General features: G+C 53.4%; 2 protein-coding genes across 10 annotated transcripts in view; one reads left to right on the top strand and one right to left on the bottom strand.

The window, feature by feature from the left end:
- Acbd4 (acyl-CoA binding domain containing 4) overlaps positions 1–5,886 on the bottom strand; it is a 13,808-nt gene extending 7,922 nt beyond the window's left edge. The window contains exons 1-11 of one of the 8 annotated variants that reach the window (XM_031350567.1): positions 5,460–5,622; positions 4,398–4,522; positions 4,108–4,165; positions 3,835–3,969; positions 3,564–3,682; positions 3,194–3,314; positions 3,037–3,121; positions 2,655–2,775; positions 2,313–2,399; positions 1,752–1,973; positions 818–957 (exon numbers count right to left, since the gene is read on the bottom strand). In XM_031350567.1, the coding sequence (XP_031206427.1) occupies positions 818–957; positions 1,752–1,973; positions 2,313–2,399; positions 2,655–2,775; positions 3,037–3,121; positions 3,194–3,314; positions 3,564–3,645 (858 nt within the window). In that variant the 5' untranslated portion in view covers positions 3,646–3,682; positions 3,835–3,969; positions 4,108–4,165; positions 4,398–4,522; positions 5,460–5,622. Of the gene's footprint in view, positions 1–817; positions 958–1,751; positions 1,974–2,312; positions 2,400–2,654; positions 2,776–3,036; positions 3,122–3,193; positions 3,315–3,563; positions 3,683–3,834; positions 3,970–4,058; positions 4,523–5,459; positions 5,623–5,684 lie in introns of those variants that run through there. The other 7 variants (XM_031350566.1, XM_031350565.1, XM_031350570.1 and 4 more) reach the window with 7 other exon arrangements.
- Positions 5,566–27,329, top strand: Plcd3 (phospholipase C delta 3). Of its 2 annotated transcripts, none has more exons than XM_031350564.1 (15): positions 5,566–5,869; positions 17,068–17,229; positions 17,318–17,546; positions 17,862–17,991; positions 19,172–19,400; positions 19,677–19,878; positions 20,002–20,146; positions 20,809–20,928; positions 22,825–22,971; positions 23,118–23,268; positions 23,998–24,114; positions 25,703–25,869; positions 26,232–26,367; positions 26,443–26,592; positions 26,669–27,329. In XM_031350564.1, exons 1-15 carry the CDS (start codon positions 5,719–5,721, stop codon positions 26,755–26,757), a joined length of 2,325 nt encoding a protein of 774 aa, XP_031206424.1. In that variant the 5' UTR covers positions 5,566–5,718; the 3' UTR covers positions 26,758–27,329. The 2 variants fall into 2 exon arrangements, with proteins under 2 accessions (XP_031206424.1, XP_031206423.1); XM_031350563.1 differs by having other exon boundaries at positions 20,776–20,928.
- Positions 27,330–27,596: the final 267 nt, after the last annotated feature.

Genomic DNA, 27,596 nt, shown 5'->3' with positions numbered 1-27,596 from the left:
GAGGTGGCAGTGTTGAAATCCTTGTCACCAGGGCTCAGATTCACCATACCCAGTGGGTTAAAGGGTCACACCAGAGATTCCCCAAATAGAGCAACTAGGCCCATTCCTGTTTCAACCACACCAGGCTTCCCTCTAGGGTGGGTGCCAGCAGAGTTGGGGCCAGCTGTGCTCCGTCCCTTGCTGTTTGGCCATCACAGCGATGGCAAGAGAGCCCATCTGAGGAGACCACTGCTTACTGGGCACCACAAAAGCAGTTCAGTAATGATCTCCCATGTTATGTGCCCTCTGGTAAGCTAAATTCTCAGCCCTCTGTCTCCCTTCTGTGGAAGGGAAACAAAGCCAGGCGTGGGGGTGAACACCTAGAATTCCAGCACTTGGGAGACTGGTACTAGAAGATTATAAATTTTAAGCCTTTGTCTTGCCAGACAAAAGCCAAGCCTGTAGGCCACATGGGGGGAGGGGAGAGGGATGAAGAGAGGTGGGAGGGATGCAGGGAGCCAGTGGGTAAACACTCCCACTGCATGCCTTTAACCCCAGCACTCTGGAGGCAGAGGCAGGAGGATCTCTGAGTTGGAGCCAACCTGATCTACAAAGGAAGTTCCAGGGCAGCCAAGGCTACACAGAGAAACCCTGTCTTGAAAAAAAAAAAAAAGCAATAAATAAATTAATTAATTAAAAATAAAGATCTCACTCTTCTCTGCATAAAGCAGTGGACAGTTGGGAGTCATGGGGCGAAAACTAAAACCAGCCGGATGAGGAACCAAGAGCAGACTTCTGAGGCAGTCTTCTCCAGTCTCCACATGAAGGAAGGACTCACCTGCTCAAGTGGCTGGGGCTGGCTCTCCAGGTTCTGCAGCCTCCTGTGAACATCCCTCATGCTTTCCTGCAAGGCCCGGACTGTCCCCACCAGCCATCTGTCCAGTTCCTGGGGGCCCATCAGGCCACCTCCCAACCCCTCTGTGGAGCACAGACACCAGGGAAAAGGACTCAGGAGACAAGTTGCACAAACTGGGGCAGCTCCAGAGAAGGCTAAGAATCCCCTTTTCCTGCCCCACAGTGGGGCCTTTACCAGGTCCCGTTACAGGACTAAGTAAGCAGCTGTTGGACTGTGGCCACTGGTGAGCTGTGTGACTCTGGGCAAATCATTCACCTCTCTGGGCCTTGTTTCAGCTCCTAAAGACGTTGTCTTCCTCACACCCTGTCTGCTCAGAGGAGCTATTTAGGGAAGTACCCCTTGGGAGACTGAGTTCACAATAAGTTCTAGACAAGAATAAGGCAAACAGAGCTGGGCAGTGGTGGCACACACCTTCAATCCCAGCACTTGGGAGGCAGAGGCAGGCGGATTTCTAAGTTCGAGGCCAGCCTGGTCTACAGAGTGAGTTCCAGGACAGCGGGGGCTACACAGAGAAGCCCTGTCTCAAAAAACCAAAAAAAAAAAAAAAAAAAAAAAAAAAAAAAAGGCAAACAGAACTCATCGTCTTCCTCTGAGAATTCCAAATGACAAGCAGAGAGAAAGGCAACGGCCCAGTGCCATACACCTGTCTACAAACTGCCTTTGCTGAGGGTACAGAGGCCAGCAATCTCAGGACGAGCCAGCACTGGGGTTTTGCTCACTCAGGCAGGCGTCTGGCTGCTGGGTAGCCCTCCCGGGCTGCCCTCCAGCGGCCCCACTGGACTTTTACCTTTGTCCTGACTGGACAGCCCAAGGAAGGCTTAGGGCACCAAGAGCATGGTCAGGCTAGGAAGCTCACCGGGGGACTCGGGGCTGCTCCTGGTGTCGAGGTCTCTGGCAGCTGCTTCCTTCTGCTCTGCCCAAACCTGCTGAGTGGAGTCCCAGGTCCCAGGGGGAAGGTGGGACAACTCGGATTCAGCAGGAACAGGGGACAAGACAGGTAGTCTCACCAACTCTGGCTCTAGCTGTTCCACAGAGTCACAGAAAACCTCCAGGTCCAGGTCTCTGGGTGGCCGGGACTCTGGAAGAGGGAAAAGGAAAGGAAAGCTCTTAGGAGGGACAGTTGCCCTGGGGTTGGAGGGTCCCTGCTTTTGAGGGGGACGAGTGGGCCGCTGAGTACCAAGTCCTCCCTCAGGAGACCCAGAGTTCTTCCATAACAGGTACAATGGGCCTAAGATATGAGACCCTGCAAACAGAGCCTCAGGGCTTCCTTCCCCTTGGTCTCTGAGAGCACAGGAAGTCTCAGTGTCCCTGGGCATGTGACATGAAGGGGGCAGCGTGGCATCCAGCTTCTCGCCTGCAAGTGTTCCTTCCCAGTCTAGGTATTATGGCCTTGTATTCCTCCCACTCAGCAGCAAACCTGGACTTGGAGGTACTGGCTCCTTGGGGAGACAAGAAGGTTCTGGAGCAGTCGGACCGTCTCTATGCACCACCGGCTCTTTCCAGCCTGTCGAGACACAGCACTCAAACTCAAAGGTGGAGCAGGAAAAAGGCTGGCATCTTCCAGTGAGGGCAAATCTCTTGTCTCCATTAGTCATGCATACTGGCTGATAACTAGCCCAACATGGGCCCCGACTAAGGTCCTCACAGAACCACACCTACAGCTCTTGGCTCCTACTGCCCCACAGCTGAACAACCACCCAACAGCCTAGACCAGAGATAGTTCACTCTGTATTTTCAGGGCTAATCCTGGAAATCTGACCTGTGACCCTTCTCAAAAAGGTTTCCGGGGGCCTCGGCATGTCAGGGATCACCTGGTACAGGGGCTCGAAATAACCAAACATATCCTCTGCCACCTTGCCTAGGGGCACTGTGTCGATCACCTGTGAAGGAAGGGTTCTAATGGGGCAGACTGGCCCCTCCTACTACCACCCACAAACCCCCTCTCCAGCTTCTCTAGCCTACTTCCTTTCCAGACACCCCCACCTTGTATCAGTCAGGATCAGACAGAATTTGGGGGGAAAAGGGCAACAGAAAAAGGGATTTCCAAAAAGATTACCAATGGATAGGAAATATGGAATCGCATCCCCGGAAGATGGAGGGGCAAGCCACCGTTAGGGACAGAGCGCCACAGCCCTCAGTACCTTCTGTGCCACCAGCTTCATTTCAGAGATGTAGGCGGACATGGCCTCCTCCCTGCTCATCTTGCCCAGTCTGTTCCAGGCATCCCTAGGGGGCAGAGGTCTGTGAGAAGTCTGGGTGACAGCTGAGGCATTTGTACCCTGCAGGAAGGGAGCTCACCACTTGTAACGTCCAATAGGGTCCCAGAACCCAGGCCGGGGGACCAGGCAGGGCCCCATGGTAGCCTGCTTGTAGTAGCTGTAGAATCGCAGCATCTCTTCATAGGAGGGGCGGTAAGAGCCTGAGCAGAGGGTTGGGAAGGGGAGGGCACCCATCAGTCCCAGTTCCAAAAGGGTGGAGGCTGCACCTTGGAAGGGCAAAGGTGGCCCCGGATCTCACTCACAGCATCTAAGAGAGGAAGCAGAGGGGACCCCCCCACACACAGCCTGGGGAGGAAATTCTCTGTAGACCTTTGCAGGGCACAGGCCCAGTTTCATCTCAGGGTCAGAGCCCAACAACCATCCTGAACCCTACAATGCTACAGGCTCACCATTCTTAGGCAGGTTCTGAATGACGCTGACTGCCGCCTGGAACTGTTTTTGACAGTCGGGTTCTTCCTTCTCAGTGCCCATGCTGCTCCAAGCTCTGGGGCCCTACTTTGGAGCGACTCTGCAAGAGCGAGTGTCAATGTGACCAGGCTTTATGACCCACGGTAGCATCCTAAGCTACTGGTCCAGTTCCCAGAGGGGCAAACTAAGTCCTAAGATCTGGTCGCTACCCCAGGAGGCCAGAAGTTGAGCTGAGATGGCTCCTTCTCCTACCTCAAGGTAGCATCAATGAGGCCAGGGTGGCGAGGACCACCAGCTGGGCCATGAGTGGGAGGAAAGGCAGGTGGCAAGGGTCTCAGAACCACGTATGTCCCCAGATGCACCTCCCTAGGTGCCCATTTCCAATTCCTGAACGGACGAATCAGCGAGCGAAGAGGAGTCAGGATGGGACAGACAGCCTTCCACCCTGGCTCCCCGCGCCCCGGCCTCTCACTCACCCCTGGACGCCCACCGCCAGGACACCAGGGTCCTCTTCTCACTACTCACCAGTGGCTTCCGATTGACCTCTTGGTACAGAGGGGCAGGGATAGGGCGGGACGCAAAGCTAGGAGAAAAGCCAATGAGAGGCACCGTTTCGTATTCGTCTTTTACACCCTAACCAGTCAGGAAAGCTCTTTCAAGATTATGCAAATAATTCCATCCTGCCTGGCCTAGCCAGGCGGGGCTAATTTATGGGTGGCACTCCGCACCGCGCGACAGCCGGAGGCGGGCTGCAGCGCCTCCCGGTGGACGCACTGATGGTCGCGGAGTCCTCGCGCCCCCTGGTGGAAACTCACGGGAGTGGCTCGATTGACGCGGGCCCCGCCTATCCGTGGCACCTCGACTCAGCTCTTGGAACTCTCTACGCTGGCAATAGAAGGCGAGTCCTGGAGCCCGGCGTTCCGCAGAAAGAACACTGGAGCTGAGTGTTGGAAAAAGTAAGAGTAAACCAGAAAAAAATAACAAAAAAGAACATTCCTGGAAGGAATCAAGAGATCAAGCAGAGGCGAAGGTTTGACAAATAGTAAGACAATTCAAGATCGTAGTGGTGATGGGGACTTAAGCTAGTATGAAGAATTCCCGGGACTTGAATAAATGAGAACAGAATACAGCGGGGCAAGTAGATGGCAATTCTAGGACCCCGGGAATCGCTACTTTTAGCGTGGGAAGCCTGGCTGTCGGTCGCGGCCAAGTGACAATATACGACCAGCTCGCTGCCCCTATCCAAAGCTAGTGCTTGAAAGCCACATGGACACTCCACCCTTCGCATTCACAAGGGTACGTCTAACACTACACCGGCACCCGTACAAGGTTTTCCATGGGCTGACGTCATCAACACCTTGGCACATTGTTGTGCAGATCCCATGACCAAGGATGGAGTGTCGCTCTGGGGTTCCAAGCTTCTTAAGCTTGGAATCCCAGAACCAGCTTCTGGAACTCCAAACTTAGTCTCATCTTAGTCTTCAGATCTGGTTAGCTGCGAGACCTCCACTTTTGAGGACTGGCTATTGGCCTCCGAGACCGGAGGTTAATTCATGACGTCACTGCCCGAGCCTCCCGCTCCCATCCCTGCGCAGCTTTGCTCCAGAATTCTATGGGCTTCTCCCGCACCAGGACCCTATGGCCCGGGACGATCTCCTATAGATCCGCCCCTTGTCTGGCTCCCTAAGGGACCCGGCTAATGTGGATGGGCTAGGATCCTGAGGAATAGAATAACGCGTCAGAGTTTCCAGAAAAAAGTGTCTGCGCCGGAGGACAGTCCTATCCCTCCGGGGTATGGAGTCCCCTTCAACACGGACTCTGGCCACTGGTAGAAAGGCGATCCGGGGACCTCTGGGGAAATGGAAAGACCGACTCACTAGCAGGGGCGAACGCGTAGACACCAGGGCGCACCGCTCCAGGCCTGGGGTCCAGCAGGCTCCTCGCACCGCCCCAGTTCGGCCTCGCTCCGCCCACCTCCACCTCGTCCCTCCCCCCTCTCCCTCCTCCCGAGGTCTCCTCCTCCTGACTCTTAGGGCGCCGCTAAGTTTCTTAGCTAGGGACCGCGCCGCGAGCTGTGTTCCCGTTGCCCCGTTCTCACGTACAGATCCCGGGCCTGGCCCTGGGTCCTTCGAGACCATGCTGTGCGGTGGCTGGAGAAGGAGCCGCCGCTCGCCGGAGGAACCCCGGGTGTCCGCCCAGGTCGCAGCGCCCCTCGCGTTCCTGCCCTCGCCCGCGTCGTCGGACAGCAGCACCAAAAGCCCTGGACTACGGGCACTGAAGAAGATGGGTCAGTGACACACAAGGATGGGTCCGGGTGGGCGCTCAATGTCTCTAGGGACAACCTGGAAGAAGCGGGGTGTACGGCCCAACTGGCTTCCCAGGGTGCTTGGAATTGGGGAGGATCTGACCAGGAGCATCAGCACTGTTCCAGTTGGGGTTCACACCTGGGGTCATCAGCCTTCCAGGCTGTTTCTGAAAGCTTGAATGTCCCCGAGCATTCTCACCAGGAGGCGCCCGCGGGGCCGTGCTGGAGTGAGAATTTGGACTAGGGGCATGGAAAGGGTCGCTGGAGCACAAGGAGAATGGAGTGAGAGAGAAAGCTTAGAGTTGGGGGGGGGGATGTAGCTCAACTGGTGGAGCTCTTAGCTCTCTGTTAGATCCTCAGTATCACAACTTACTGTTGTTAATCTCCCAGCACTAGAGAAGTGTCCATAGGTGGATCAGAAGTTCAAGGTCATTCTCTGCTACACAGTAAAAAAGAAAAAAGAAAGAAAAAAAAGAAAAAAATGTATATGTGTTAGTGTGTGTGTGTGTGTGTGTCCCAGCCTGAGATATATGAGACTCTGTCTCAAAAAAAAAAAAGTACATAAAAATTTGGGGTGCATTCACCTCCCTAGTGCTACTCGAGGTCTGTAGGTATCGTATAGAACCTGCTGTTATTGACTCTGAGGAGCTGTCTACAGATGGCCTCTGGGAGATTCTAGATGCCCAAGCTAGCCCCGTAGCTTCCAGGTCCTCTCTGCCAGCAGTAACAACAAAGCCCTGACATGATGGGGCAATGGTGTGAAACAGGCCAGGTTCCTTCTTCAGAAGTGAGGGAAGTCACTAGTCCTCAAGGAGCCCTAGAGTCAGCCCACTACAGCTGGGTTTGCAGGTGTGGTGCTATGATCGCCTTCCTGAGGTAGGTGTCCTGATCCCCATTTCACGGAGGAGGAAACTGACTCAGACATCAAAGAATCTGGTCGGGGCCACTCAGACTGTGTGCCATTCCAACCGACACCCTCAGAGTCTCAGAGCAAAATGGGACTCCCTGGGCTTGAACAGGGGAGCATCAGTGAAAGCATTTTATAAACTGGGAAGTGCAGGAAACTGAAGCAGTTTCTTGGTACTGCCAACCTGGTGACAGAACTCAGGGATCCCAGATGCCAGCCTTGGCTTCTCTCTCATCTGTGCCCTCCTCTTCCTCATTCCACTGGAATGTATTGGATGTCCTCACTGTGAGCACTGGGCCTGAGGCAGATCTTTATCCTCCCTCCAGGCCTAGTCATTCAAGAAGTCAATATTTACCTACCACACAACAACAAACATGGTACACTCGGTCCTGTCCAAAAAGAGCTGAACCACGCTGTCAGAAGACAGACTTTGAGGGAACGAGTCATGGAGGAAGGAGTCGACTGTGTTGCGGGGGAGGCAGAGAGGGCCCGGCTGAACCCCAGAGCTGGACGGAAGCTCATGTGGAGAGGGGAGAGGTAGACAGACACCCTAGGGTCCCTCTGTAGTTTGGATGGCGGTAAGGGTCCCAGAAAGTCCACTGGCTGAGTTAGAGGAGTAGATGGATAATAGGGCAGTCAAATAGGACTGAAAGGTGGCAGGGGAGTAGCTCATGAAGAGGTACTGGGGCTCAGGTGAGAGCGGCGCAGGAGAGGAGAATGCACAGACACCTAGAGGAGACAGGGTGGTGGCTGTCTAATATGAAGTCAGACGTCTCTGGCTAGAGGTAGCACTGGTGGGGTTGGCCGTGTAAGATGATCTGCCACGGAGGCAGGACAGGATTCTCTCGGGAGAAGCAGCCTGAGCCCTTGGCCTCTGGGGGTCATGGATGTTGCTGAAGACAGAGAGGAAGCTTCTCCACACCAGCTGCCCTTTTCTCCTGTGGCCATTTGCTGAGCCCAGTCAGTGGCCACAGCACTAGCCCAGGGGCTGAGGCCACCAAGCAGGACAACTGAGACTTGCCCTAGAGGTACACAGTGTAATAAGAAGAGACTTGTGGACACATAAACATAATTACGGGAGAGCTCAACTGAGTATGTGTCAGCTGAGTGAGGTTGCACGGGAGCTCTGGTAGCTCATCCTGGAACTATGTACGTATCAGAATGTCATCTGTGCCCATCCTACCACTGGCTGAGTGACTGCTGAGTGACCGTACAGAGTGTGTTACGGAATGCCATTTCCTCAAGTGATGCTGAGCCCAGGGATAAAGCAGAAACAAACCCAAAATGGATAAAGCCTAGGCTTATATCACCTGTGTAGCTTCCATTCCCACCGCAGATGCTGCCCCTCCCTCCATGACCCTCACCACCCCGCTCCGGCTAAGAGAAAACAGATCTTATTTCAGGTCAAGGAACTGGAGCAGGGAGTATCTCAGAGGGGCCCGAGGGAGGAAAAGGCTTGTGGAGCCACAGTAGGGGGAACCAGGCCAAGGACAGGGGAGGAGAGGAGTGGGAGCCCTCTATGGCACGGGGCTGAGCCAGGCCAGCTCTTCACGGAATCGATACCCTGAGCACCCCTGCCCACTGAGCTTACCTTAGACTTCACTCTGTTTATTTCTCAGCCATTCCTGGGATATATGCCCTCCTTAGTGACAGAGAGACAGAATGTGACAGGATAAAGCCATTAAGGGACCCTGGCTGCCTGCCATCACAATCAAGGTTCCAAGGGCACACTTTATTGCCACAGTTAGCGAGTACTAACACCTTCATACCATGGCGCCATGTGCTCTGTGTATCATCCCGTTTAGCGCTCACAGCCACGTGAGATAGATGGAAGCACAGATGTCATCTTACCATGACGTAACAGGGCTCAGAGAGGGGCTCAAGGCTAGAAGTAAGCCAGCTGTGGTGACCCGCGCCTGGAGTCTCAGCCCTGCAGAGATGGAGAGGCCAGCTTGGTGTACAGATTGAGTTCTAGGCCGGAAAGGTCTATGTATCCATCAAGGCCCTGTCTCAAAATGAAGCAAAACAAAAAGCTAGAAGGGATGAAGAGATTTAAATCCAGGGGCTGTGGCCCAGAGTCTAGACTCTAAACACAGGGATGAAAGAGACGCTCATCAGGGAAGGACCCGCTGTGTCCCCAGAGGGTGTCTCCCTGGGCTGCCAATGAAATATAGGATGCTAAATTTAAATGTCAGGTAGACAAAAAATAATTCTGGATGTACATATGTATCTATCTCTAGACAGCATATTGTAAATTACATATTCATGGTTATGTGTCATTCAGGTAGGGGGGTGGTGTCTGAGGATGGAACCCACGGCTTTGAGCATGCTAGACAGTCACTGAAGAGCATCCGGAGCCCCATGTGGATAGACTTACATTAAAGAGTTGTTTGCCGTTTATCTTAAATTTACATGTAAAGGATTCCCTCCATTTTTTCCCCCAGCATCCCATTCAGCCCAGCCTGTCTGAGCCTGTGAGTTTAGGCTCCGCCCAGACCCCTAATCCTCTCAGTGGGCATAGTGCTAAGTAGGCACAATCTGATTCCCATCCTCTGTGCTTGCTCACTCCTCTGGCGAGCACCCCTGGGTGAGGAGGCTTTCCCAATGGCCTGTCCAGGATGTCCCCTTCAGGGTGAGTTGAGCTGGCCTGGGGTGGAGAAAGGCCTCAAGGGAGCTTTCCGAGACCTTAAGCCACCCAGGTGCCTTGACTGGGCGGTAGGGAGGGCAGGGTTGCCTGGAGCCTCCCCATCTTGCCATCCCTTGACCTTGTTCATGCCTGTTCTGACCCAGCCAAGCCCAGGAGATGCCACACCCTCAACTCCCTAGTCTACTGGCCTCTGGGGGGAAGTCCCGCCTCTCCTTCCTGCTTTTCTTGATTTTCCCAGGGATGTTATGGAAAGTATTGAACACTCCCTCCTTCTCTCTGGCTTCTGTGTAATGGTCAGCCCGGACGAGGAGCTGGACATCCTTGGTACCTGGGACAATGGGGCTGGCTAAGGGATTGGGGCAGGAAGGTCATTGGAAACATGGCTATTGTGTCTTTTCCAGCACTTCATGAACTCAGCCACTAGGAAATGCTGCTGGCTCCCACACCCCTCACACACACTCTGGCAGGAGCAGTTGACTGCCCTGTTCCTGCATGTCTCACATTCCTGACAGAACCCCGTGTGCTTTTCCTGACTGATAGTGCAGTGCGTGCGATGGTGCACACACACACACACACACACACACACACACACACACTACCTCCCCATACTGACCCACCTTCCTCCCGCACAACCCACAGGTCTAGACAAACATAGAAGTACACTTTGTCCCCACTATATTCACACCTACTCCGCACACACCACTCTGTTAAATGCTCAGAACCTTACAGCCCGTCTTTACCAGTCTACGCCGGCCTCTGCTCACTGCCCAGCCCCTGTCTTGGGAATCCACACGGTTTACAGCAGTGATAGGATCTGGGAGCCCTTCCTAACTGAGTGCTGTGCATTTTAGTGGTTCTTCCATGGTGTCTGTCCATGCTTACACAACCCTCAGCCCTCTTAGCTCCCAGTTCAGTCCCCCTCCACCACCTGGTGAGCTGCTCTGTGCCTCCACCTCAGCGGGTGTATTGAGATAATTCATGTTCTGTGTAATTCAGCTACTCAGCATACACCCTAGCCAGCAGTGCACACACATGCAGCCTCAGCACTTAGAGGCTGACGCGGGAGGATTGCTGGAAGTTTGATGCTGGCCGGGGTATGTTGAGTTTCTGTTCGGGAGTGAAGAAGGCTACAGTTAATTTTTAGAATATTATTAAAGTTTTAATAGTTGGGACTCATTCAGGTAGCTCATATCTATAGCCACAACACTAGGGAGCTGAGGCAGGAGAATTGTGAGTTTAGGGTTAGTCTGTGTCTAGACATTTTGTTTCAAAAACATGTGAGTGTGTATGTGTGTGTTTGTGTGTGTGTATGACAAAATTGATTGTTCTAGACCTGGAAATATAACTCAATGGCACAGAATTTTTATGCCTGAAGCCTCGGGCTTTAAGATTAAGGGAAGGAGAAGGGGGAAGAGAAGAGAGAGAGAGGAAGAGGAGAAGAGAGAGAGAGAGAAGAGAGAGAGAGAGCCTTACATGGAGGCAAACACCTATAATCTCAACATGCAAGGGGCAAAGGCAAGAGTTCAGGGCCAGCTTGGGCTATACATAGAGTTCCAGACCAGCCTGGACTATGCAGCAAAGAAACTTCTCTGAACAACAAGATAAAACCAAACCAAAAACGAAACTCCAGGCTAGTATCAGTAACGCCAGGACTTGGGAGGGGGAGGCTGGAGGCTCAGGAGTGTAAGGCCATCCTTGGCTACAGAGTGGAGTTGAGGCCAGCGTCTTAAGTGGTTGGCCTCTGGCATTTCTGCTCGCTTGATATGCAGTTGTCATCATTGTCTAGCTCCAAGGCTTTCCATAGCGCCCCACCCCCATCCCCTGCACAGACGTGGTATAACCATTAGGCAGTAACTCCCCATTTCCCCTTCCAGTGATCTGCAGGCTTGTGAAGCTACCTGTTCTGTGTTGTCTCCAATGAGTTCAGTCACAAGGTCTGTATCACTGGGGGACCCGGTTTCTGTCACTGACCATCAGGCTTCACGTCTCGTGGCGTGGCGTGGCGTGGGCTAGGTGGAGCAGATTTCGCTTTCATCATCATCAATATCATCATCACTAGAGGGACAGTTTTGATGTTTAGCCCAGGTTGGCCCTTGAACTCTCCGTAATCTCCGGTTTCAGCCTCCAGGAAGCTGGTATTCCAGGCACGCCCCATCGTGGCACGACCGCTTTCCTTCGCTTCTCGGGTCATCTCGGTTGGACTGTTGGATTGTTCCCACCTCTGGCTCTCCATCTTGCATTCCCCCTGTTGTTATGTAATGAATGGTGCCTCTCCCACACAGTTGAGAGTGGTTGTGGGCCCAGCCCGGGGTCAGGTAGAAAACCCACAGTCACAGTAGGATGCAGGAGGCGTGTGAGCTTGTTCTGGGCTTGTAATTTATGAGACATCTGTGGGGTTGGGCCTGACTGGATTTAACATCTGCTTCCTGGTGGTCAGGTGGAGAGCCAGCACCCATGTCACTGCCCTAGGTCTGGGCCTCCTGCTGGCCTTTGATGACCCTGTGGATGCCTCAGAACCCTCTTTCCCTCCCTCTGCTCATGGCTTAAGAGTGCTCACGTGGGACCCAGCCCCTGGCCCAGCTTGGGTATACACCCTCACTATGTACTCCCTTTGACTTTTTCTTTTTTGCCCCCTTGGTTGGGAGAGAGTCCTTTGGGGTGAGACAAGGTCTCAGTCTATAGCTTAGGCTGGCCTCAGATTTGGTAATCCTCCTGCCTTAACGCTCTCAACTGCTGAGATTTCTGGTGTGAGCCACCACACCTGGCTCTGGTTGGATTTTCTATGGGTGTGTAGTTAAGGTGTAAGAGTGGTCTGAGACCGGTGACACTTGGGTGGGTCGATTTTCCCTCTCAACAGACTCTACCGATCCCAGAGGTCTGGACAGGAGTAGGAGGCCCTGTCATTGTGGAGAGCTGCTTCAGTGGAAGCCGTCAGCTTTACGACTGCCAGGCTCAATCTCAGTGGCTTGTTTGCCGAAGGCTGGGGACAAAACAGGCCCGCTGTGACTCACCTCCATTTCCGGGCTTAGTCACTCCCCAGCCCCCTCCCCACCCCCCTGGGCTTGGCATCAGAAGACTGGCCCAGTTAGGGGAGGTGACCTCAACTGAGGAGCCTTTCCAGGCTGAAGGGGTGAAGGAAGGGTGAGCTCAGCTAGCTTTGGTCCCAGGCCTGGCAGCGCCATCAATGCCCCTGCATGCCCTGCCCCTGTCCCTGTTGTTTCTCTGGATCAGATAATTCAGAGTGCCTGAATAAATACGATAGGAAGGGGGAGGGGGAAGGGTGATCCCTTAGCCTAGCTATGGAAAGAGCACGTCAGCCCCTGTCCTGACCAGGGGCACAACGGGGAACCAAAACTGAAGGTCACAGTCCTCTATACCTTGAGAGGCCCCAGGGAAACCACAGATACCTAAGGGAGGGCAGGCTACCCCTCCTGCCCTGGAGACCCTGATTTTCAGTCATGATCACCCTTAAGCCGAAAGATAAATTTGGGGGCTGAGGAGACAGTTCAGTCAGGAAAGTGCTTGCTGTGCAAGCATGAGGCCCAGAGTTCAGTCTCTGCAACCCACATCAAAAGTCAGGTGTGGTGGCACATACCTGTAATCCCAGTGTTGTGGAGGATGGGCCAAGAAGATCGGCCGGGCTGGCTGATTAGCATATGCATACATACTTGCACACAGTAAGCACTTCTGTGGATACGACCACGCCCTCTGCCCAAAAAGCCATAAAGTACAATTTTAAAATACAGATGCCCAAGTGCCAGCTCACACCAGCCAGAGCTGAGAACTCAGACACCAAGGAATCAGCTCTGAGCTCGGGAAAGACAGGGCAGGGCTGCAGGAGAATGCAAAGCATTCAGCTGGTCCATCTGCTTTGGCTTCAGAGTCTTCTGGAAAATAATAGCTGGAGCCAGGCTCTGGGAGAAAGATAAGAAGACTTCATTCTAAGATTGGGTTTATTAAAGTCTCCTGAGATTCGATAGAGCATGTTGTTTTTGTTGTTGTTATTGTTGTTGTTAGTGGTGGTGGTGCATGCGTGTGTGTGTGTGTGTGTGTGTGTGTGTGTGTGTGTGTGTGCGTGCGCGCGAGCGCGTGTGTACCTGCACACATGCTCAAATGCCAGAGGCCAGGGTCCTGCACACTCGCTCGCTCGCTCTTTGTCTTATCTCTCCAGGACAGGTTCTCTCTCAGAACCTGGAGCCTGCCTGCTGGTCAGGAAACCCTGCAGTCTTTCTCCGTCTACCTCCCTGGCACTGAGATTACAGGTGTGCGCAGCCACATCTCACTTTGATGTTGGTTCTGGAAATTTGAGCTCAGGTCATCAAGCTTGAGCCACAAACACTCTTACTGCGGAGCATCTCCTGGTCCTTGTTGGTTTTTTGTTTCTTTAGGTTAGTTGGTTTCCTTGAACTCTCATCCCTTCTGTCTCAAGTCCCCAAGTGCTGGAATTTGGGGATTTGGGGTTTACAAGTTTGGGACACACATTGGTTGGTTTTTTTTTTTCCTTTTTCTTTTTATTCCTCTTCCTCTTCTGTTGTTTAAGAAAAACAAACAAACAAATCAAGGTCTTACTATGTAGTAACAGCTCGCTTAGAATTTGATGTGTGGACCAGACATGGCCTCAGATTTACAGAGATTGACCTGCTTCTGGCTTCCTAAATGCTGAGATTAAAGGCATGCATCACCATGCCTGCTCCTTCTTTGTTTTTACGATTGAGTTTATTATGTGTGTGTGTGGGGGAGTGGGGGAGGGGTTTATTATGTGGGGGGGGAGTGGGGGAGGGGTGCGTGTGTCATGAGTACCTCAGGTCCTTTGGAGGTGGAGTTAAGAGCCTGGAACTGCCCTAAGTGGGTGCTGGAAACCAAATCAGGACTTCCAGGGGATCAGCAGGAGCTCTTTACCACTGTCTGTGCAGCTCATTTTATTTTATTTTATTTATTTATTTTATTTTTTGGTTTTTTTTTTCGAAACAGGGTTTTTCTGGTTGCCCCCCCCCCCCCAGGACAGGGTTTTTCTGGATCACCCTGTCTGTCCTGGAACTCACTCTGTAGCCCAGGCTGGCCTCGAACTCAGAAATCCGCCTGCCTCTGTCTCCCAAGTGCTGGGATCAAAGGTGTGCGCCACCACCGCCAGGCTCCTTTTATTTACTTTTAAAACACAATGTCATTCTATGGCTCAGGCCAGGCTAGTCCAAGCAGGTCTTGAACTCAAGGCCTTCTTCTTGCCTCAGCCTCCTGAGCCCTAATATTGCTGGTGTGAGCCACCAGGCCCAATTTCTTAAAAAGGAGAAAGTGCAGTTGGTCAAAGAGGGTGAATGTTTCTTGGTGAGGACAAATGGAGGGAGGCTTCCTGGAGGAGGTGGTAGCTGAGTTTATCCTTGAACTCAGTTACAAGAGAAGAGAAAGAGAGGCAGGAGAGGACTAAAGTAAGGGGGGGGCAGAGACAGGGAGAGAGAGACAGAGACAAGGAGAGAAAGACAGAGACAAGGAGAGAGGGAGGGAGGGAGGGGCAGACAGACTTAGGTCAGAGTTTGTAGTTAGGCAAGCAGGAGCCTTGGAATCTTAAGAAAAACCCAGCATTGAAGCTTCCTGAGAGAAAGGGGGTGGGTGGGGGTGGTGGTGGTGGTGGGTGCCGCAGCTTGCACCTGTAATACCAGCACTTTAGAGGCTGAGACAGGAAGACTGATGTCATTTGAGGCCATCTTGGGCTATCTAGTGAAACTCAGGGCAGCCTGGACTACAGAGTTCACCATGTCTCAAAGAAAAAAAGAATGGGTGTGTGTGTGTGGGGGGGGGGACTTGCAGCCAAAGAGATGGCTCAGGGGTTGCAGCCGGGCAGTGGTGGTACAAGCCTTTAATCCCAGCACTTCAGAGGCAGAGGCAGGCGGATTTCTGTGAGTTCAAGGCCAGCCTGGTCTATATGGTAAGTTCCATACATAGTCATAGTGCTACATAATGAAACCCTGACTCAAAAAAAAAAAAAAAAAAAAAAAAAAAGAAAAGAAAAGAAAAACAAAGAAAGAAAAAAAAGGGGGGGGCATGTTGTCATTTGCCCCACCGTGGTTTGGCTTTTTGCTTTTTCAGTTTGATTTAGTTGCCAGTATTTAAAAAATGTGGTCACTTCCCATCCAGATGCAGATTGCTGGCTCTGGAAACTCTGGGCGCTTCTCCATTCCTGGCTGTCTCCTGTCTGAAGGGTGTGGGCTCTCCAAAGAGCCTGGTTCCCTTCTCTCCTCCTGAGTCCCCTCTGGCGGTAACCCTTTGGTGTCTTCCCCTGTGGAGGTGTCTCCGAAAGGGTTCCAGCAGAGCTGGCCAGAGCAGGCTCTGGTCTTTGAGCTGGTGGGCAGGGGCAGGGCTGGGCGGGGCTGGGCTGGGCGGGGCTGGCCCAATTAACGGGGGTGGGGGGTGGGGGGAAGGCGTTGGATTGGATTGTGCAGCAAGTATTCATGTATTCTATATTTCTCAGCTGGAAGACAGGCTTAGAGCAGTCTCAGACTAGTGCAACCCGGGTCATGGACTCCGGAGGTGACAGGTTGGAATGTTATTCCACAGTTTTGAATGTAAGTTCTGCTCTCCCCTTCACTTCCACTACCCAGGGTGTTTGAAGGAAGCAGGAGAAGCCTGGAGAAGGGCCCTGCAATGCAGTGGCCCAGGAGCCTGGAGATGAGCCATACAGGACTTCTGGAGTCCTTAAACTCCAGAAGCAGAGTGGCTCCCGCTGCTCCTGCAGTGGCTTTGGGAAGGCAGAGGCAAGGAGATCGGACTGCAGTAAAATTTAGGTTAGATAACAGTGTGACTACTTTCCTGATGGCTGAAAGTTTTGCGTCAAGGAAAAGGTTGTTTGGCGGCCAATTCTGAGCTTGGAGGCTTTAACACATTTTTAAAGTTTTATTTACATATTTACATATGCATGAGTGTGTGGCTCAAAAGACAATTGGCTGGAGTTGGTTCTCCACTCTCATCGTGTGTTGGGGGGGGGAGCTGCAGGGAGGGGAGGGCGCTGCGGGGGGGGGTTTCAGGAATAGAACTCGGGTTGCCAGGCTTGCAGGGCAAGCGGTTTTTGTTTTGTTTTGTTTTGTTTTTGTTTGTTTTTGGGTTTTTCGAGACAGGGTTTCTCTGTATAGCCCTGGCTGTCCTGGAACTCACTCTGTAGACCAGGCTGGCCAAGAACTCAGAAATCTGCTTGCCTCTGCCTCCCAAGTGCTGGGATTAAAGGCGTGCACCACCACTGCCCAGCCAGAGCAAGCATTTTTACCCACTGAGCTATCTCAACAGTCCTTGAGGTTTTGGTAGAGGCGGCTGGAGGAAAGAGTAATCTGCCGTGTGATTTGAGATCCAGGCCCTGTGTTTGGAAACTGCGGAAACCACAGTATGCAATTGTGTGAGCAAAGGGCCTCCTACTGGTCAGCCTGCAAGGGGTGCTTGGGGCTGCAAAGCTTCAAGTAGGTGACAGTGGTGATGTGGCTTGTTACAATGAGAGGGTGCAGGGTGAGGGGAGCGCTGGCTGTGGAGAAGCTCACAGAGACCCTCCACCTCCCCTACATTCTCCACCAGCTGGGGAACAGTGCAAAGGATAGACAGGGATGCTACCCTGCACAGCCAGGCCCAACGCCCCATGCTTCCCTGCAGGCCTGACGGAAGATGAAGATGTCCAAGCCATGCTGCGGGGCTCCCGACTCCTCAAGATCCGCTCACGCACGTGGCATAAGGAGCGGCTGTACCGGCTGCAGGAGGACGGCCTGAGCGTGTGGTTTCAGCGGCGCATCCCTCGCGCAGCTTCGCAGCACATCTGTGAGTGTGGGTCAGGGGTGGCGCGGGATAGAGCGGCGGGGACAACAGAGGGCGCCCTGGCTGACGTCTGATCCTGCCTTGATCACAGTCTTCGTACAGCACATCGAGGCAGTCCGGGAGGGCCATCAGTCGGAGGGCCTGCGGCGCTTCGGGGGCGCCTTCGCGCCTGCGCGCTGCCTCACCATCGCCTTCAAGGGCCGCCGCAAGAACCTGGACCTGGCAGCGCCCACTGCGGAGGAGGCGCAGCGCTGGGTGCGTGGACTGGCCAAGCTGAGGGCGCGCCTGGATGCCATGAGCCAGCGGGAGCGGCTAGACCAATATCCTGCCTGGCTGGGAGGGAGAGCTCCAGGCCTTAGAAAGTTCCTGGTGTTCTGAAGTAGGGGTGGAAGTTCACCCTGGCCTGGCCTGAGTCTCTAAGCAGGAGAGGCACTGTCCCCACTCCAGGGAGGAAACAGGGAGGACCTCCTAATTTGGGGAGCTGAACTCTGTGAAGACATTGCCTTTGTGTTCCGGGAGCCCCCAGGCCCGTCCCTGATCCCCAAGTCCTCATTCACCACCACAAGGTAATGACAACCGTTAGAGCGGGCCAAGGGACCTAGTCTATAGCTGGTTTGTTTTCTGAGCACACACACCTGGATTCATTCCTATCTGCATCGGGCCGACTCCGACCAAGACAGTAAGATGAGCTTCAAGGAGATCAAGAGCCTGTTGAGGATGGTCAACGTGGACATGAACGACATGTACGCTTACCGCCTCTTCAAGGTGAACTCCGCCCCCTGGCCCTGCTCTGGTCTGCCCTCCCTCAGCGTCTGAAGCTGAGCTCTGTGGTGTTTGTTTGTTTGTTTTTGTTGTTGTTGTTGCTATTTTTAGATAGGATCTTACTAGGTAGTCCAGGTTGTCCTTGAATTTGTGATCCTCCTGCCTCAGCTTCCAGAGTAGCTGGGATTTCTGATAGGCATCATCAGGCCTAGCTACATCTCCAGCTTTTTTGGTAGGGAGCCATCTCTCCTTATAGAAAGGCAACACCCGAGCCTGGTTAATTAGTCTTTTCCTGCCAGGTATGGTGGTGCACACCTTTAATCCCAAGACTCTGGAGGCAGAGGCAGAGGCAGGTGGAGTTCTGTGACTTTGAAGTCAGCCTCAAAATATCAATATATAGAACTATCTACGTATATAGCAGGTTCCAGGCCCACAGAGGCTACAAAGTAAAACCAGATCTTCAAACAGATAAAAACTCTTTCCCATTCCCGGGAGCCACGGGACGAGGACTTTATATGATACCTTAAGCAGAGCCCAGAGGTAGTGTGACACCTTCAGAGCCATCTTGTCCGAGCAGCAGAGTCGTTTTCATGTCCCTCGGGCTGCAGGACACCACTTGTACATGGGACCGTGTGGCTTGCACGGGGCAGCACAGGCAGACACACCGGAGTCCACAAGTGCGCATGGCTCTCCACAGTGAAGGATCCTCCCTACACCTCTTGTGCCTGTGTGGGAGCTCTGGGGTGTACAGGTGACTCCATCTGTACATTGATGGAGGGACATGGCAGAGACACGTGTGGATGCCGAGTGTGACCAGTCTGGGCCCTGACAAAACAGGGAGTCATGTGCCTGTGTTCAGGCCCTCCTGGCTACTCCGAGAACTTATTTCACTCACTTCTGCTCACTGACTGGGTGTCTCATGAGGATAGTAACTATATGGGGAGGGCTACTGTGGCCTAAGTCCCGCCTCCCAAGGCCACCATTTTGTCCCAAATCCTGATCCCTGGGACAGTTGAGGACCCTGAGAGGCTCCCTAAGACTCTATCCCTGCAGTTCACCCAGGGGTGCGTGCTCAAAGAACTGGAGTCTTGGGAAACAAGAGTCGCTTGCCTTCCCAGTTGTCAGGGTCCTGGAGGGTGTCGACGAAGTTCCCTCCTCTGAGCCCCACCTCCCTATCCTCCAGGAGTGTGACCATTCCAACAACGAGCGTCTGGAGGGGGCTGAGATAGAGGCTTTCCTACGGAGGCTGCTGAAACGGCCCGAGCTGGAGGAGATCTTCCGCCGGTACTCGGGTGAGGACCGGGTGCTGAGCGCCTCTGAGCTGCTGGAGTTCCTGGAAGACCAGGGCGAGGATGGTACCACCCTGGCCTGTGCCCAGCAGCTTATCCAGACTTATGAGCTCAACGAGACAGGTGAGTAACCACAGTTTCGTCTCGATTCCGGGCAGCTCTGGATTTCCAGCCAGGAAGTTCTGCCGTCACTAACTGTCCCAGGCCGGTCCCCTCTCCTTTTCTAGGTATACATGTGTAATATGTCCACCCCTTGGGGTTCTCTGGAATATTAGAAGGCATGGTGCATGCAATCAATCAGCAGCCTAGCTGTTCTAAGTGAGCCATTGGGTGCTGTTTGAATCTGGACGTGGGCCCCTGCCCCCAGGTAGCCCCACCCTCTCCTCCTCTTCCCCGTAGCCAAGCAGCACGAGTTGATGACGCTGGATGGCTTCATGATGTATCTGTTGTCGCCTGAGGGGGCCGCCCTCAACGTGGCCCACACGTGTGTGTTCCAGGACATGGGTCAGCCCCTTGCCCACTACTTCATCTCGTCCTCTCACAATACCTACCTGACAGACTCTCAGATCGGAGGGACCAGCAGCACCGAGGCTTATGTTAGGTACAGTGGTGTCGTGGGGTGGTATCACCGGAGCTCTACTCTGGGTTTCCTGGCTAAGCCTGCCCACTGGCCTGCTCTGGGGCACACCCACATTTTGCCTAGCCATCTGCCTGTCAATTGTAGGGCCTTTGCCCAGGGATGCCGCTGTGTGGAACTTGACTGCTGGGAGGGTCCAGGAGGGGAACCGGTCATCTACCACGGCCACACACTCACCTCCAAGATCCTCTTTCGAGATGTGATTCATGCTGTGCGTGACCATGCTTTCACGGTAAGCCCCTGGGACCTCACGCCCAGCTCCAGGGCCTTCCTAGTGACCCCCTTGCCTCTTATGTGCCCCCATAGCCACATGCACTTCCCAGAGCACTTCATTCATCAAGTGCTGTGAGAATATCAGGTCAGGAGGTAAAAGAAAGCTAAGCTGAGTCCCCCCCCCCCCCCCCCCCCCCCCATCCTCATGGCTAAGAAATGTACTGACATCACCTCAGAAAACCTGGGGCTCAGGGAAGGACAACTTAGTTCCAACTTCTGAGTGTACAGCTCGTATGCTTTGCGGTCACCAGGGTACCCAACCTCACAAAGGACAGCATCTGCCACATCACCTCAGCATGGTTGACGCCATTAACCCTGAATGAGCATATTTCTAAACAGTTGCTGCAGCTGCCCCCAGTCTCTCAACAGTCCACCCTCTCCCTGAGACCGATCTCTGAGTGCTGGCATTTCGACACACATCCTGGTGCCAGTTTGCCCCATGTCTTGCAGACTTGGTCCCTTAGGGTGGGTTTTCACACCTCTGCCTTTGCCTGCCTGCCTGCCTTGAAAGAGCTGACCACCATGTGTAGGAGAGGGACCAGCAGAGGGTGGATTCTGAGCTGTTACCTGTCCCCCCTACCCCGACAGTCATCCCCATATCCTGTAATCCTATCCCTTGAGAACCACTGCGGGCTGGAACAGCAGGCTGTCATGGCTCGCCACCTTCGAAGCATCCTGGGAGACATGCTGGTGACACAGGCCCTGGACTCCCAGAACCCCGAGGAGCTGCCTTCTCCTGAGGTAATGTTCCCAGACCCCTAGCCTGGAAGGAGGGTCTGTCTGACTGGGATTCAACCCCGTTCTCACTCACACCACCCCTCTAGGCCGGGAGCCCTCATCTCTTTCTGTCTGGATCTTTTCCTGCTTGGTTTAACTGTCATCTGCCACCCAACTTTCCTTTTGGCTGCCGTCTGGTTCCTCATTCTTGACTATCCCTACCCAAGCCACCCACTTCCTGGGCCTGGTTTGTGTTCCTTCTCATAGCGTACCTGTAGGCCCAGCCACTTCCACCTCCGTGTCCTGAGGTGACACTGCCTCGGCCTAGGTCTCCCTTCCTAGCCATCTGCTCTGGCCAGCTGCCACCTGCTTAGGACCACAGATAAGTGGAGCTGGATTATAAGGCTCAACAGTCCAGTGGTTACCCAGGATGCATGGGGCTGTAGGTTCAGTCCCTAGTACTGAAAAGGAAAAGGGGCGGAGCTTGCTCCCCACTTATCCCACTGTTTATCTAGAAGTAAGCATCTTCCAGTTTTTTTAAAAAAAAAGATGTATTTATTTATTTTATGTATGTCAGTACATACTGTTGCTCTCTTCACCCACACCAGAAAAGGGCATCGAATCCCATTGCGGATGGTTGTGAGCCACCATTTGGCTGTTGGGAATTGAACTCAGGACCTCTGGAAGAGCAGTTAGTACACTTCACCACTGAGCCATCGCTCCAGCCCCCATCTTCCAGTTTTTATGTGTGTGAACTTTTCCATATATTCACATACCTATTATACAATGGTTTTCTCATTTATCTACTTGTTTTATTGTTGCTATTATTTTGAGACAGGCATATAGCCCAGGCTAGCTTACAGCCCTTTATGTAGCCGAGGATGACCTTGAACCCTGGGATTACAGGAGTGTGATACTGTTCTTCTCACTCATTCTCATGGTGCTGAGGAGAGAACTCAGGACACTGTGCATGGCAGACAAGCACTCTATCAACTGAGGGATCATCCTGGCCACGACTGGCCATCACCTTGACATTGGGAAGGTTGAGGGACAGAGGTCTTTATTGAGACAGAAGGCTCAAGAGATGGAGGCTAGAAACTAGGCATAGTGGCACATGTCTGTAATCCAAGCATATAGGATGTGGAGGCAGGAGGATTGGGAGTTCAGAGTTACTTTTTGCTGGGTGGTGATGGCGCACACCTTTAATCCCAGCACTTGGGAGGCAGGGGCAAGCGGATTTCTGAGTTTGAGACCAGCCTGGTCTACAGAGTGAGTTCCAGGACAGCCAGGGCTACACAGAGAAACCCTGTCTCAAAAAAACAAAACAAAACAAAACAAAAACCAAAGTTACCTTTGGTTACCTAGTGAGTTAGAGGCCAGCCTAGGCTACATAAGACTGTCTCGAAAACAAATGAAAAAGGGTAGTGTAAAATATGTGCTGTAGTCACTCCTTCCACAAGAGATCTTTCTGCACTGGGCAGTGACAGTGGATACCTTTACTCCTAGTACCAGGGAGCCAGAGGCAGGCGGATCTTTGTGAGTTACAGGACAGCCAGAGCTACACAGAGAAACCTTGTCTCAAAAACACAAACAAAAACAAAACAAAACAAAACAAAACAAAAAAAAAAACAAAACGAAAAAGGAACGATCTTTTAGGAAGAGCGCTTAGATCCCTGAGCCTGAGCTGCCTCTGAGCTATGTGAGGGCTGCTGTGTGGCACTCCGATGAATGACACATTTTCAGCCACCCTCCATCAATAGTGTTGCGGTGGTGGTGGTGGTGGTACAATCACTTTTCCTGGTTAGAAACACCACTCTAGTCCTCCCTGCCCCCTCCCTACCAGCCGCTCTCCCAATGGAGGCTGGCCACCTGGCTAAAGGGTCGCCTGAGGGCTTCACCTGTCTACCCTGGCCTCTACAGCAGCTCAAGGGCCGGGTCTTGGTGAAGGGGAAGAAGCTGCCTGCTGCTCGGAATGAGGATGGTCGAATTCTGTCAGACAGGGAAGAGGAAGAGGAGGAGGAAGAGGAGGCAGAAGAGGTTTTGGAAGCTTCGGAGCAGAGGAGGCGAGTGAGTGTGTCTTGCACACTGGGTCAGCAGGCTGGGCCCTGCTGCAGACAAGGGGTGGGGCGGCAGAGAAGGGCGGGAAGGAAAGGGAGGTGGGGTGGGGGAGAGGCTCTTGGGCTCAGTGATCCCCACTGAGGCTGGTTTCCCAGGCCAAGCAGATCTCCCCGGAGCTCTCAGCGCTGGCTGTGTATTGCTGTGCTACTCGCCTGCGGACCCTGGAGCCCAGGCCTGGCCCCTCTCAGTCTTGCAAGGTTGGCTCCCTCAGCGAGCGCAAGGCCAGGAAGTTCACCAGGGAGGCAGGTAGGAAAGAGACCATGGATATCTGAGGACAGAAGAGCATGGAGCCCTTCAGGCTTGGGTGGTGGTGGTGGGTGATGGGTATCCTAGAGTTGTTCTCAAGATGTCATGGGGCGAAGGACACCAGGAGGACCAGGTAGAGACTTTGCATTTATGAGGGTCTGGCTCCAGGCTAAGTGTGGGTACAGAGCCACAGAGGGGAGAGGTTTGGGGTTGCCTTCACCGAAGTCATCACCAAATGGTGGTCAAGGCACTGGCTGGTCAGGCTAGTGCCAGGGGCTAGAGAAGCCTGGAGGATATGAAACTAGGAAGGCTTCCTGGTTCATACCCTGTCTGAGAGGAAGGAAGAGAGGAAGCAGGAGAGGAAAGGGCTCTGGGGAGGAGGAACAGGTCACGGAAGACCCAGAGGCATGGCCTTGTAAGAGTTCCAGGAATCTAAGGCCTGGCTAGGGGTTCGGACAGGGTGAGTGACAGGGACCGGCTGGAGGCCCGCCTTCAGTGTAGGCGGCAGTCAAGCTGTGTGGCTCAGGTGTTTCTGACTCTCTGGTCCTCACATAGAAGTTCTCACCTTAGGTCAGAAGAGAGAGAGAAGCTGTGAGGTGTGTGTGTGTGTGTGTGAGTGTGTGTGCATGTGCGTGTGTGTTGGGGGTGAGGGGGGTACTATAGGGCCTGGAACTGGGCCAGGGACAGAAGCCTGGGTCCTATCATAATCCTGTCCCAACTCTGCCTCAGGGACCAGCTTTGTCAGGCACAACACTCAGCAACTGACCCGAGTGTACCCACTGGGGCTGCGGATGAACTCGGCCAACTATAACCCCCAGGAGATGTGGAACTCTGGCTGTCAGCTGGGTGAGCAGGGTGGATGGGGGCTGTAGGCAGGGAGGTCTCTGCTCGGGGGTGGGGGGCTGTAGGCAGGGAAGTCTCTGCGCAGGGATGGGCACTTTAGCCGTGGACAGCCACACAGCTTTCTAGAAGGAGGGGAATGCTTTAACGGGCTGTCTGAAATGTAGGTTCGTTTGCTCTTGGCGTAACTTCCACATCGGAAGTTACTTTTTGTTTTGTTTGTGATAGCCTCACTATGCAGCCCTGGCTGGCTTTAGACTCATCTGCCTCTGTCTCCCCAGGGCTGGGATTCAATGTGAGCACACCAGGCTCAGCAAAAAGTACACTTTCCTTTACTCTCTTTTTTCTTTCTCTCTTTCTCTTTCTCTCTCTCTCTCTCTCTCTCTCTCTCTCTCTCTCTCTCTCTCTCTCTCTTTCTCTCTCTTTCTTTTTTTCTTTTGAGAGCAGGTCTCTGACTGTCCTAGAACTCACTGGGCAGACCAGACAAGCCTCACCTGCTTCTGCCTCCTGAGTGCCGAGTGATTAGCAGCATGTGTCATAGTGTCAGGCCAAAAGTTATTTCAGTGTGAGGTACATGACTATAATCCTGGTACTTGGGAGGTAGAAGACAGGTGGGCAGTAGTTCATGGTCATCCTTGGCTGCTTAATGAGTCTGAGGCCAGCCTGGGTTACCTGAGACAGCTTCAAAATACCTAAAAGAAAGGTACTTATTTTTGTATGTTCCTGTGGGTGCGAGCATGTGTGCGTGGATGTAGGCTAGAGGCCAACACTGGGTGTCTTTTCAGATCTCCACCTTTTTGTGTAGGAGTGTTGCTGTACAAGCATCTGCATCACATACATGCCTGTGGTAGCCAGAGAGGGCACTAGACTCTCCGGAACTAGAATTAGAGGTAGCTGTGAGACACCGCATGGGTTCTGGGAAGCGAACTCAGATCCTGTCCCCAGCTGCTAAGAGTCATCTCTCCGCTGTCACCTTAGTTTGTCAAGGTCTTTCACTATCCCTGGAGTTTGCTCTTTTAGCTAGGCTGGATGATTAGTGAGCTCCCCCAACCCCATCCCAGAATCCACCTACCTCAGCCTCCACAGCACTGAGCCCAGAGACACACTGCCATACCTGGCTTTTTCATAGGTTCTGGGGATTCAAACTTGGGGCCTCATGCTTGTCCAGCAAGCCCTTTATCCCGAGTGTCTCCTCAGCTCCCACAAGTTAGATCTTTCAGAAGGTAGAAATAAACTGGCTGGGGGTGGTGGCACTCAGGTGTAATCCTGGCACTCAGGAAGCTGCGGCAGGAGAGTTATGAAGTCAAGGTCAGCTTCCTTATAGAGGCTAACCTGGGTTATGTTGTCAGACTGGACCAAACCAAACCAAACTAGCAAGAAAGGAATTCAGACTCTTTGTCATCACATCCCCCCTCCAACCCCACCTCACTGTTCTTGAAGGAATGCAGGGAGGAGGTGACTGCATGGTCCCCTCCTCAATAGGTCCTGACAGGAACAGGGCATTACCATCTAGAGGGTTGGACACTGGGCCCTGTCTGTAGTGAGGAGAAAGCCACTAAGATTCCCCTGTTCAACACTGTCGTATACTCCACAGTGGCGCTGAACTTTCAGACTCCTGGTTACGAGATGGACCTCAACACAGGCCGCTTCCTCATAAACGGGCAATGTGGCTATGTCCTCAAACCTGCGTACCTCAGACAACTCAATACCACCTTTGACCCTGAGTGCCCTGGACCCCCCAGAACTACTCTGACGGTCCAGGTGAGTAGGCTGGTCCAAGTCTCCACCTCAGATCAAGGCTAGCTCTGGGGAGGCACCAGTCTGAGGGGGAAAAAAACCGAGGGAGGCCAGGAATGGGCCTGGCATGAGGGCAACCCACGTGTGGGCATTTGTGCAGGGGGGGACACTGTCAGTGTGAGGACCAGGGACTTAGAGCTCCAGGGGGTAAGAGGTGGGGATGGGTCCCAGTTAGAGCTCAAGGGCAGGGGGACAGGGGTAGGTATGGGTCCCAGTTAGAGCTCCAGGGAGGCAGGGGTAGATATGGGTCCCAGTGGGGGTCAGGGGTGAGGATGGGTCCCAGTGGGGGGCAGGCAGGAGCCGCCTTTTCTTCCTCTCTCCTTTAGGTGTTAACAGCCCAGCAGCTGCCCAAGCTGAACGCAGAGAAGCCCAACTCCATTGTGGATCCTCTGGTACGTGTGGAGATCCATGGGGTGCCTGAAGACTGTGCCCACAAGGAGACGGACTATGTGCTCAACAATGGTGGGTGAGCTGCTGATGGGAGGGTAGGGCAGGCCCTAGGACCAGTGGACCCTAACTACTGCCCCTGTACCTTAGGCTTCAACCCCTGCTGGGAGCAGACTCTGCAGTTCCAACTGCGGGCCCCAGAGCTGGTGCTGGTCAGGTTCGTGGTAGAAGACTATGATACCACCTCCCCCAATGATTTTGTGGGCCAGTTTACACTGCCTCTCAACAGCCTGAAGCAAGGTAGGTGGCAGGGAGTGGGGAGGGAAGGACGGGGTGGAGAGTTCCAGCCTCTGACTTCCTGCTGCCCTTCCTACAGGGTACCGCCATATCCACCTACTGTCCAAGGATGGAGCCTCACTGTCTCCAGCCACACTCTTTGTTCACATCCGCATTCAGAACTCTTGAGAGCATCACTGGCTTACCCTAGCACCAGCAGGTGCTGGTATCATGGCACAGAGTCCTCTCTGGAATAAAGGACCATGGGAGTACCAGCCCTCCATGCCAGGTTCCTGTCCTGGTCACCAGGTGCTGAGCACATCTGGGTACTGAGAGCTGTTCAGTGCTGAGAGCTGTTCGGTCACTCAATGTGAGAAAGGACCATGACTGGTGTCCTGTCCAGTGGATTTCAGGGGCCTCCAACCTTGGGGCCCTGAGGTGGTCTCAGATTCCCTGGTCTTCAACTCGAGGAGCAGGACATGTGTCTCTCTGCCCTCCAGCAGGGCCATCGTAGCCTCCATCCCTAAAAAGGGCACAGCAGCCACCCACCCAGACTGCCTTTCAGGGCGAGTAGAGCCCCCAGAGCCTCCTTCCCCTTAGGCTTTTCTGGCTTCTCCTTCCCTTCCTGTCTCAGGCAGGTGCCGAGCAGATGAGCCCAGGGGAGAACCTGGCAGTAAGTTTGCAACTTGTGTCATAGAAGAGCCCTGGAGAGGGCAGAAGAGTAACTACTTTAAAAAATAAAGAAAAAGTGTACCTTTCCACTTTATTTCCCAGGCCCACGGGGAGAGGGACAGGCCAGAGTGGGGGCCTGTCAGGCCTCTACTCCTAGAGGGATTTGGGTTTCGTCCAAGACACCCAGGGGTGGCTGCAGGAGGCATGATGGCCTTTGGCTTAGAGCTGCTTCCTGCACTAATCCATAGGGTTCCCTCTGTTGACATGCAGGCACACGCACACAAAAGGCCTTAGAGAAGGAGAAGGCCCAGCAGGATACATTCCAATGGCCTGGCAAAGCAGCAAAAAAAAAAAAA

This window comes from Mastomys coucha, unplaced genomic scaffold (assembly GCF_008632895.1).
Source record: "Mastomys coucha isolate ucsf_1 unplaced genomic scaffold, UCSF_Mcou_1 pScaffold5, whole genome shotgun sequence".
Taxonomy (NCBI): domain Eukaryota; kingdom Metazoa; phylum Chordata; class Mammalia; order Rodentia; family Muridae; genus Mastomys; species Mastomys coucha.
Note: the sequence above shows the minus strand (reverse complement) of the source record. Positions and strands in the feature narration are given on the sequence as shown.